The following is a 10150-nucleotide window of genomic DNA, read 5'->3' as shown; positions in this document are numbered from 1 at the left end:
ATTAAGTACTACCATGTGTGCAAAGTTTCCTTTGGTCTATGTGTGTAGTAGTTGAAAGGTCACTACTACATGCATAGATCACGAATTCCTGTCTGGTAGCACACATCCCCTCCGAGGAGGAGGAACTGGCTTTAATTTAGTAGAGCACACATATAGGTTAAAAGAAAACATACCCATAAGGTGTGAAGAGCATTGAAGCCTATGCACTCACGTTATACAACATGTGCACATACTTATAGGAATGTAATCCCGTGATGTTTTGTAACTCCATGTATACAATAAAAGGAGCAAAGAGGGAAGTCTGATTCGGAGTTGGCTGATGCCAGGTGAAGAGCTTACAACTCTAAGACCTGCACGGACTTCCCTTGCTGCAAGTAAAACTCAGATTTGGTGCCAAGCCTTGTTTTTGTCTGACTGGGTTTGATTCTTATCCCATCAGCGCTATGTTACGGTTCTGAACCCAACACCGTGACTTAAAGGGACAGTGTCCAGGTGACTTAAAGGGACAGCGTCCACGTGACTTAAAGGGACAGTGTCCAGGTGACTTAAAGGGACAGTGTCCACGTGACTTAAAGGGACAGTGTCCAGGTGACTTAAAGGGACAGTGTCCCCTTGACTTAAAGGGACACTTCACCTGAAAACAAAGGCAAATACTCTAATTGTACCACATGTTCTCATTAACTACATCCCTAAATTTAACAGGGCCATTGTTAGTGGGATTTGTATGTCGTGTGCTTTACTACAGATGACATGTAAAAATGTCTGCGTGACAAATTATCACAAAAACCAGTAAAAAAAATTTTATTTTTAATATATAAAACTTTACCAGTGCTATGGAATACAACCAATCTTGTGTTTTCAAACGAGTACATGTTAGTTTTATACATCCAAATCTGCATGCGTGTAAAGAGTGCTACATATCTGTACATATAAACTGTACATATGAAAAATGCATGCATGTACAATTAATTAAGAATTAAAAAAAAAAAAGTTTGCTACACAGGAATGAGCACGATGCTCTGAGGTGATCGAAAACATGCTGTTCTTCAGCTCGGTGTCGTCCTCCCTCCGCTACCTCTTCAATCCTCGCTGCGCCTGTTTCAGCAGCGAATCAAAGTCCAGGTCCTCAAACCGGCTCTTCGATGGAGACGCTTCGGCATCTCTGTTGGCGTCTGAGGAGAAAAGGAACATTTATGGTTTCACTTTTATGCTGAACGAGTTCAGGCTTTGAGATCCCTCAATAAACAACGTTAATGCTTCGCAATAAATACAAACACGTTCGGTTCCTTTAGAGGGCAAAATCGAAGCGGATCATCTTAACCAAACACGTCATGTTATACGGCAAGATCATTTAAAATGATTGATGTGTTGTTGTTTAGATGACAGCGTTTATCACGTGAACAATAATCCTGCAATTTGTGAAGCATTCAAATGTTTAAAAATAAAGTTCAGTTACTAAAGTTAAATTTTTTCACATTTAATAATGAAGTCATCTGATTTAAGGAAAGTGAAACAGAAATCTGCAGCGACACCAGAAAATATCCAAGAATTGAAGTGAGATTGTGCTGAGTCAGTAATAATCATTTACCAACATGACATTAAAGGCTGATCGAACAGTTTCAAGATGAACTTGAATGAAGGGAAACATTCTCCAGATCCACATCATTAGAAACTCATCCATCTGAAAGTTACTGCAGCTGTTGCAGATGATTGACAGCTTCTCAGCAAAAGGAAAACATGGGAATGATGAACTAGTTCTGCAGAAGGTTTTCAGGGCATTAAAGTATTTCTGTGGTTTTCCAGGACGTGTGGGAAGTGTTTCCTTCAGCGTCGTGTTGTCTCACCCAGATCTGCGTAGTGTGAATTACAGAACTGACGTCTTCCACCGAAGCAGATGTCAAACGGCATCTCGTCAGGCTTCCGTAGTTTGCCGCCGTTGTCGATGGCGGCGAGAGAGAGAGAGAGAGAGAGAGAGAGAGAGAGAGAGAGAGAGAGAGAGAGAGAGAGAGAGAGAGAGAGAGAGAGAGAGAGAGAGAGAGAGAGAGAGAGAGAGAGAGAGAGAGAGAGAGAGAGAGAGAGAGAGAGAGAGAGAGAGAGAGAGAGAGAGAGAGAGAGAGAGAGAGAGAGAGAGAGAGAGAGAGAGAGAGAGAGAGAGAGAGAGAGAGAGAGAGAGAGAGAGAGAGAGAGAGAGAGAGAGAGAGAGAGAGAGAGAGAGAGAGGGGGGGGGGGGGGGGGGGGGGGGGGGGGGGGGGGGGGGGGGGCGTCTTCGGTGTTGTAGAAGGTGACGAAGCCGTAGTGATCGCTGGAAGAAGCAGAGACGGACGTTGAACGCAGAACAGCTGATGAATATGGAAGCGACGAGACGCCGTCCTCACGTACCCTCGATCTCTGAAGTGCAGCGACACACATTCCACGTCTCCGAACTGAGAGAAGCGCTCTCTCAGCTCGTCGTACGTCATCGACCTGCGGATGCGGCCGACGTACACGACTCTGCGCTCGTCCTGCGTGAAGGATGAAACATCGTGAGATTAATACACGATTCATAAAAAAGATAAAACAACACCGAAACGTCCGCCGGCTTTCACTCACGATGGCTTTCAGTTTCTGAATCCGGATCTCGTGCTCCCGCCGGAGCTTCCTGGACTCTCTGCTGCTGCGGTGACGATGATGACGATGATGACGATGATGAGAGGAAGATGGAGACTGAGGTTACACTCTTCAACTGACCTTTAAACAAACGTGTGATTTTTTTTACTAACAGCCATCAACTGACCCGCAGACATCCCTCCACCGCCGGCGGCACACGTCCGAGGACGGGGACCGGGACCGGGACCGGGACCTGGACCTGGACCTGGATCTGGACTGGGACCGGGACCAGGATCTGGACCAGGATCTGGATCTGGACTGGGACCAGGATCTGGATCTGGACCGGCTGGAGTAGGAGAGCCTGTAGCACCGAGGAGGGGAGCAGGAAACGGAGGACGAGGAGGAGGACGAGGACGAAGACGAGCTGCTCTCTGAATGCTTGTGATGAAGTCTGTGAGACGAGACGGACGTTAAGATGAAAACGATGAAGAGAAAATCAAACCCACGACCCAAACCGAGCTTCAGTACCTCGATCTCTTCGGAGAGCGCGCCGCCGAGCTGCAGGAGGACGAAGACGAGGAGGAAGGTGAGCTGGAGTCGGACCGCGGGGATCTCCTCCGGTACCTCCTCTTGTCCCGGCCTCTGACGGGCGGACTAGGAGGAGGAGTGGGCAGACTGCAGGCTGCCGTCTCCGACAGCAGCAGAACTTTATGTGTGGACGGTTCTGCCTCCGACCCGGTCCGGAGTCGCTGCACCTCAGACTTCGTTTGTCCGGCTGATGTCTGTTTTTTGCCTTCAGCGGCTGCACATGAGTTCTGGATCCTCGGCTCCAGTTGGGTTGTAGGAACCTCTCCGGGTGAGGAAAGGTTAGTTCTGTTTCCCGGATCCACAGACCCACAATAATCATGATCAGAGGAAATATGAGAGTACATGTGAGGGGCGATCTGAGCAACAGGCGGTTCTGCCGGACCTGCGTGCGTCCTGCGGACCGGTAACGGACGGGGCTCTATGATCTGGATGGCCTTGGACGGAGCGTTTCTCCGTCTTGCGGGCGTCTCCTGCCGGCTGCTGAGGATGACTTCGGTGCGGAGCGGCTCCGGGACGTCCTCGTCCTCCAGCGTCTGAAGGTCCGGCAGCTTCCCGACGGCTTTTTGCGTCCCGGGAGTTTCTGAAGTGCTCAAAGTTTCCCGAGGCTCCGCTGAGGTCCCGTCTGGTCCCGCGGGCCGACGTCTGTCCGGGTTTGAAGGGGAAGCAGCACCGACCGGTTCGGACTCACAAACTCTCTCCTCTTTAGCTGGAAGAGGAAGAATTAAAGAGGTTAAACAAGACGGGACATCAGCATCCATCAACACGGCATCAGCCATCAGTCATATGACTTCCCACCTTGTGTTTCCTCAAACTGCTCCAGCAGGCTGGTCAGATCAGACGCTTCGATTCCTGACGGACGACAAACAGACGTGAAACTCTTTATTGACATCACAAACACCGATGGAGCTTTGGGGCCTTTATTTCAGGAATATGGGATTTCTAGTGAGTCTTAGTTCAGCATCCAGACTGGGATTATAACACCAAGCAGCACCCATAAAGCTAAAATATGAACGTAGCATCTCTTGTTTGTGTAATTCATCACTGCCTCCAGCCAGTCATTAATTACCAAACCTGTCTTCTTCTGGCTATTTCCTGAAATGTCAAACTGCCTTCAGGTCAGATGAAGTCCACCTGCGTGTCTCCACAGTTTACCTGAGTCTCCTGCTGCGCTCTGCCCCCTGCAGGCGGGTGGAGGAGGTTCTGGTTCCTCCGTCAACTCCTCCTCCTCAGATGAAGCAGCGTCTACGGGAGAAGATGGCCGACTGGCGTCTGGCGTGAAGGATGGACTTACTGGTCCCACTGCATCAGGACTCGGCGACTCTGGACTCTTTGGTACCAGCTGGGTTTCTAGTTCGTTACACTTTGTAGAGACGTCCGAAAGTTTCTCCGTGAACTCGGTTTGGACTTCCTGAGGCGGCGCCGTGCTCTCCGGGTCACCGTCCTCGTTTTGTAACGACGCGTTCGGCTCCGTTGGTTTCAGTTGGTTTTGGATTTGGTGGATTTGGTGCAAGCGTGTGGTGCTCTGCGGGCCGGACTCTCTGCTGGGCCGCTCCACCGTGGACTCTGTCTGGAGGACCGGCAGCGGGAGGAGGACCGGCAGCGGGAGGAGGACCGGGTTTGGAGGATCACTACTGAGTCGTATCGGCTTCTTGACGGGACTTTTCTTGCTTTGGGACAAAGTGACATTTGGGCGATCTGGCAGCGGACTCGCAGGCGAGATGACTTTGGATTCGGTCCTCGGGCGCTTTAATCCGCCGCGGCGTGGATGGGTGGGCGGTCGGGTCTCTGAGGGTCCGGGTGGAGCAGCAGGACTGGAGGAGATGCTGGAACCAGCCTGGTGGAGGTCTGGAGGAGGGGGCGTGGCCTTTGGTCTCCAGCTGCTCCGTTTCTGCCCCTGCAGACACAGGATGGGGATCAGCTCCGTGGGCGGCTCGGAGACGGAGGGCCACTTGGTGGTGTAGTTCCCCTGTTTCTCCACCAGGGGCTGCCTCTTCTGGCGCAGCTGCCGGTACTCCTGGAGGCTGAGTGACTTGGCCTTGGTCTCCCCTCCGAGCGGCGGCGCCTCGGCCTGTGAGGACGACGCCGGCTGTTCGAGTGACGCCGACTCAGCTTCACTCGTCAGATTCTTCTCGTTCGTTTTTGTGTCCGCGGGTTGAAACGAAGCCACCTGAACGGCGCCGAAGCTCACCCTCTTCTTCTCCTTGGATGGAGGCGCTCGGCAGGAGGTACCGTTCAGCAGCACGCTCTTCAGGAGCTGCCCGTTATCTTTTCTCTCCACCTCGTCCGCCCCCGTCGTCTCTTTGACGGGTGCCTCGTCGTCAGACACGACGTTTATCTCCTCGTCGCTCTCCTCGGTGGGCTTCTCGTACCTCCACACCTCCTCCTGGGAGAAGACGGTGCGGTCGGTCCTCAGCTCGTCCTCCACGTGCAGCTGCAAGCAGTAGGGGTGCATGATCCTCACCAGGCTGACCAGAGAGGTGGAGCTGAAAACCTCCACTTCGGGCTCTGCCTTCTTGTTCTTTGGGTGAAACAACATCTGGTTTTGCTGTTTGAACATCTGCTTCAGCCCGTTCGTCTCTGTTTTGGTCTCCGGGTCCTTTTCTGCACCGCTTTTTATTGTGAACGGCACGTTTGGCGGTTTGGGTCGCGGTCTGAGTCGGTGGACGAGCGAGAGCTCCTGGAAGGGCGAGAGAGTCTGAGGAGGTTAATGATGGGCGATGGCTGAGCGACCGTCAGTGTCTTTGTGTTATTATATTACCAGTAAGAGTGATCATCAATAAATGATCAATTCATTTCTCTTTTATGACTCATCTTAAATGCAGCCATGCTGGATATGTGTCAGGACCAATGGGACGTCTCATACTGTGTAATAATACAGGACTCCCAATCTGTCCAAGGAATCATTTTCCAGAACATTTCCAGTGAATTATTTAGGTGACATCATTGTGGTATGTCGGGTGTTTATTTGATGAATGTATTGTGATGTTTCGAGATTTTTCTGCCCACCACCGAGTCGTCTCTGAGCAGCCGGGTGTCCGGCAGCGTGTCGAAGGGAGACAGCGTCCCGTCGTCGTCCTCCACGCTGTCCAGCATCTCCGTCAGGGCGGACAGGAGAGTCTCACTCTCATCCTCCGCACCGTTCTTGCCCTGAAATGAGGAAGCAAAATTAAAATTTTATTTGATTTATCAGTAAAAATTCAACCACTTGTGAACTTTTTCAGACTCTGGGCGGCGTTCCTCAGATCGTTCAGGTGAATCTTCAACTCTGACCTCTGCTGCAACGCTGGAGTCTTCAAAGATCGCCAAGATGGAGCGATCCACGTCTTCTCCTTCCAACGCACCTCGACTCAGCACCAGCTGCACAGAAAGAGAATGAAAGATCAAATATCTCATTATATCATCCTTACAGCGCACTCCAAGAGGATTCATCGATTATTAAAAGAATCGGTGATTAATTTTCATCCTGGCAGCTGTTGAATGTTTAAATATGAAGAGCTGCAGACAGACTGCAAAACATATTTGAGGTGCAACACTGCTATAACATGTATGTGGAGGATACAACACTACTGTAACATGTATGTGGAGGTACAACATGTATGTGGAGGTACAACACTGCTGTAACATGTATGTGGAGGATACAACACTACTGTAACATGTATGTGGAGGTACAACATGTATGTGGAGGTACAACACTGCTGTAACATGTATGTGGAGGATACAACACTACTGTAACATGTATGTGGAGGATACAACACTACTGTAACATGTATGTGGAGGTACAACATGTATGTGGAGGTACAACACTGCTGTAACATGTATGTGGAGGATACAACACTACTGTAACATGTATGTGGAGGATACAACACTACTGTAACATGTATGTGGAGGTACAACATGTATGTGGAGGTACAACACTACTGTAACATGTATGTGGAGGATACAACACTGCTGTAACATGTATGTGGAGGATACAACACTACTGTAACATGTATGTGTAGGTACAACATGTATGTGGAGGATGTAACATGTATGTGGAGGTACAACACTGTATGTGGAGGATACAACACTACTGTAACATGTATGTGGAGGATACAACACTACTGTAACATGTATGTGGAGGTACAACACTGCTGTAACATGTATGTGGAGGTACAACACTACTGTAACATGTATGTGGAGGTACAACATGGATACAACACTGCTATAACATGTATGTGGAGGATACAACACTGTAACATGTATGGAGGTACAACACTACTGTAACATGTATGTGGAGGATACAACACTGCTATAACATGTATGTGAGGATACAACACTACTGTAACATGTATGTGGAGGTACAACATGTATGTGGAGGTACAACACTACTGTAACATGTATGTGGAGGTACAACACTGCTATAACATGTATGTGGAGGATACAACACTTCTGTAACATGTATGTGGAGGTACAACACTACTGTAACATGTATGTGGAGGATACAACACTGCTATAACATGTATGTGGAGGATACAACACTACTGTAACATGTATGTGGAGGTACAACATGTATGTGGAGGTACAACACTACTGTAACATGTATGTGTATGTACAACACTACAACATGTATGTGGAAACATGTATGTGGAGGTACAACACTACTGTAACATGTATGTGGAGGTACAACATGTATGTGGAGGTACAACACTGCTGTAACATGTATGTGGAGGTACAACACTACTGTAACATGTATGTGGAGGTACAACACTGCTATAACATGTATGTGGAGGATACAACACTACTGTAACATGCATGTGTAGGTACAACATGTATGTGGAGGTACAGCATGTATGTGGAGGTACAACACTACTGTAACATGTATGTGGAGGATACAACACTGCTGTAACATGTATGTGGAGGTACAACATGTATGTGGAGGTACAACACTACTGTAACATGTATGTGGAGGTACAACACTGCTGTAACATGTATGTGGAGGTACAACATGTATGTGGAGGTACAACACTTCTGTAACATGTATGTGGAGGTACAACACTACTGTAACATGTATGTGGAGGATACAACACTGCTGTAACATGTATGTGGAGGTACAACACTACTGTAACATGTATGTGGAGGTACAACATGTATGTGGAGGTACAACACCACTGCAACATGTATGTGGAGGTACAACATGTATGTGGAGGTACAACATGTATGTGGAGGTACAACACCTCTGCAACATGTATGTGGAGGTACAACATGTATGTGGAGGTATAACACCACTGTAACATGTATGTGGAGGTACAACACTTCTGTAACATGCATGTGGAGGTACAACACTTCTGTAACATGTATGTGGAGGTACAACACCACTGTAACATGTATGTGGAGGTACAACACCACTGCAACATGTATGTGGAGGTACAACATGTATGTGGAGGTACAACACTTCTGTAACATGTATGTGGAGGTACAACACTTCTGTAACATGTATGTGGAGGTACAACACTTCTGTAACATGTATGTGGAGGTACAACACCACTGTAACATGTATGTGGAGGTACAACACCACTGTAACATGTATGTGGAGGTACAACACTACTGTAACATTTATGTGGAGGTATAACATGTATGTGGAGGTACAACATGTATGTGGAGGTACAACACTACTGTAACATGTATGTGGAGGTACAACATGTATGTGGAGGTACAACACCACTGTAACATGCAACATGTATGTGGAGGTACAACATGTATGTGGAGGTATAACACCACTGTAACATGTATGTGGAGGTACAACACTTTTGTAACATGTATGTGGAGGTACAACATGTATGTGGAGGATACAACACTGCTGTAACATGTATGTGGAGGTACAACATGTATGTGGAGGATACAACACTGCTGTAACATGTATGTGGAGGTACAACACTTCTGTAACATGTATGTGGAGGTACAACATGTATGTGGAGGTATAACACCACTGTAACATGTATGTGGAGGTACAACATGTATGTGGAGGATACAACACTGCTGTAACATGTATGTGGAGGTACAACATGTATGTGGAGGATACAACACTGCTGTAACATGTATGTGGAGGTACAACATGTATGTGGAGGATACAACACCACTGTAACATGTATGTGGAGGTACAACACCACTGTAACATGTATGTGGAGGTACAACATGTATGTGGAGGTACAACACCACTGTAACATGTATGTGGAGGTACAACATGTGTATGTGGAGGTACAACACCACTGTAACATGTATGTGGAGGTACAACACCACTGTAACATGTATGTGTTGGGACGGCAGACTGTTCATGTGTGTGTCTGTATTGAAACATGTTAAAATCAGAGTTCAGACAGGAAACAGGACGTCAGAAAACGCAGCTTCATCCGGACGTCAGCAGGAACAAACTGTCCGGAACACAAACACGATATTAAACATGTAATCAAACCGGTGATGACGTCAACTAACGGGTCATTAAGCTGTTTCCGGACCGACCCGGTCCAAAAACGGCGGGCTGATCGATCACGTCCCCGGTCATCACTACCTCGGTAGTACTACGGCGGAGCCACGTGTCGCCATGCGCGCAAGTGGCCTCGCGCGCACCGAAGCACGTAAGAACCGAACCGAGCTGAGCGGCTCGTTTGATGTCGGGTGAACTAAAATGAGGAAAGCGGTACCTCGTCGGCGGTGCTGCCGGCCAGAAAGTCGCTGTTGCCGGCGTTTAAAGCCCCGTCTTTCCCCCTCCACCGCACCGCCATCTTGCTCCTCCACATGGTCCGCTGGCAGGCCGGACGGAGACACGTGGTCACCCTGCTGGGAGCGCGCGGAGAGACCGACCTGGGATCAGCCTGGAACCCCCGAGTCCGTCACAGAGAGGCCGCGGGCCGGCAGGAGCCAGACCCGAGGTCGGTTCATCTGTCGCGTCGTCCTCATCAATTAGTGACTGGTTTTTATCTCGTAAAATACTTTTTTGTTG

At 48.6% G+C, this 10150-nt stretch overlaps 1 protein-coding gene across 1 annotated transcript; it reads right to left on the bottom strand.

Annotated features, from left to right (window-relative positions):
- Positions 1-785: 785 nt before the first annotated feature.
- LOC138624662 (peroxisome proliferator-activated receptor gamma coactivator-related protein 1) lies at positions 786-9941 on the bottom strand. Its single transcript, XM_069705022.1, has 12 exons — positions 9852-9941; positions 6445-6531; positions 6181-6321; positions 4327-5851; positions 3970-4023; positions 3115-3880; positions 2774-3037; positions 2590-2653; positions 2380-2501; positions 2262-2302; positions 1845-1955; positions 786-1172 (listed from the first exon to the last, which is right to left on the bottom strand). Exons 1-12 carry the CDS (start codon positions 9930-9932, stop codon positions 1072-1074), a joined length of 3357 nt encoding a protein of 1118 aa, XP_069561123.1. The 5' UTR covers positions 9933-9941; the 3' UTR covers positions 786-1071.
- Positions 9942-10150: the final 209 nt, after the last annotated feature.

Source organism: Brachyistius frenatus, unplaced genomic scaffold, assembly GCF_029030835.1.
Source record: "Brachyistius frenatus isolate BFR_SWC_R1_liver_20210118 unplaced genomic scaffold, ASM2903083v1 Contig_53, whole genome shotgun sequence".
Taxonomy (NCBI): Eukaryota; Metazoa; Chordata; class Actinopteri; family Embiotocidae; genus Brachyistius; species Brachyistius frenatus.
This window is presented reverse-complemented; position numbering and strand designations above follow the sequence as displayed.

Coding starts and splice junctions, on each gene's coding strand:
- LOC138624662 (XM_069705022.1), bottom strand. CDS start 9,932: ATGGCGGTGCGGTGGAGGGGGAAAGACGGGGCTTTAAACGCCGGCAAC. Junction 5,852..6,180: donor TGCTCAGAGACGACTCGGTG/GTGGGCAGAAAA, acceptor TCGCCCTTCCAG/GAGCTCTCGCTCGTCCACCG. Junction 1,173..1,844: donor TTCACACTACGCAGATCTGG/GTGAGACAACAC, acceptor TTTTCTCCTCAG/ACGCCAACAGAGATGCCGAA.